General features: G+C 54.6%; 1 protein-coding gene across 1 annotated transcript in view; it reads left to right on the forward strand.

The window, feature by feature from the left end:
- Positions 1-992, forward strand: part of CLK3 (CDC-like kinase 3) — an 8002-nt gene extending 7010 nt beyond the window's left edge. The window contains exons 10-12 of the mRNA XM_008948650.1: positions 336-418; positions 531-621; positions 807-992. Coding sequence (XP_008946898.1) covers positions 336-418; positions 531-621; positions 807-992 — 360 coding nt within the window. The remainder of the gene's footprint in view (positions 1-335; positions 419-530; positions 622-806) is intronic.

A 992-nucleotide genomic window follows, 5' to 3' on the forward strand; every position in this document is an offset into this window, starting at 1 on the left:
AGCCCTTGGACCCTAAGAATTCTTAACAGCTGAGAGGGCTCAAACGTCAGCAAAGGGGGGAGGGAAACACGGATCAGGCACTAAAAATCAGAAGCCAAGTTTGAAGATAAGCCCAGGAAAACTCGTGGTTGGAAGGACAAGGTTCTGATCGCTTTGGGTTTCTTCACTGTGCTGTGAAGAACAGAAAACTGAAGAGAGGAAGCAGAGGTGCACAGGACCTGCACCATTCCTGATGGAGGCTGGCCTCTTCTCCTCCTGCACTCGTACAGGGGACAGACCTCTGGTCCTTGGATCTCCCAAGTTCTGAATTAATGCCCCGTTGCTCTTTTCCTTTGCAGACTCATGAGAATCGCGAACATCTTGTCATGATGGAAAAAATCCTTGGGCCAATCCCCTCTCACATGATCCACAAAACTCGGTAAGACCCTCTTCCTGAAGTCGGGCAGTCTGGCCTCACCTGTACAGGTATAACCATGCTGGAAGTGTTGTCCCACAAGTAGCCTTCCCAAACACGGACTTTCCCTTTGCAGGAAGCAAAAATATTTCCACAACGGGAACCTGGTGTGGGATGAGAACACGTCCGACGGGAGATACGTCCAAGAGAACTGCAAGCCCCTCCGGGTAGGTGCCGCTCCGAGGCCGAGCCGCTGTGCCCTGGGGCTTCAGGATGGGAACCTCCCTGTTACAGAGCACTCAACTCTTGGTAACAGGAAGTTTCTTGGCCTGGTCAAAGCAGGAGAGGTTCAGTCCCTGCCCTACCAGAGCGCTACACCCCTCCCCGTGTCCCCCCCACCCTTCTCTTTCAGACGTACATGCTGCACGACTCGCCGGAGCACGCGCAGCTCTTTGATCTGATGAGGAGGATGTTAGAATTTGACCCTTCCCGGCGGATCACGTTCTCGGAAGCCCTCCTGCACCCCTTTTTCGCTGGCCTCTCCGCAGAGGAACGGATGGTGTGCGGGCGAGGCGCCAGCCGGGACCTGAGCAGATGA

This window comes from Merops nubicus, unplaced genomic scaffold (genome assembly GCF_000691845.1).
Source record: "Merops nubicus isolate BGI_N331 unplaced genomic scaffold, ASM69184v1 scaffold14791, whole genome shotgun sequence".
NCBI classification, from domain to species: Eukaryota; Metazoa; Chordata; class Aves; order Coraciiformes; family Meropidae; genus Merops; species Merops nubicus.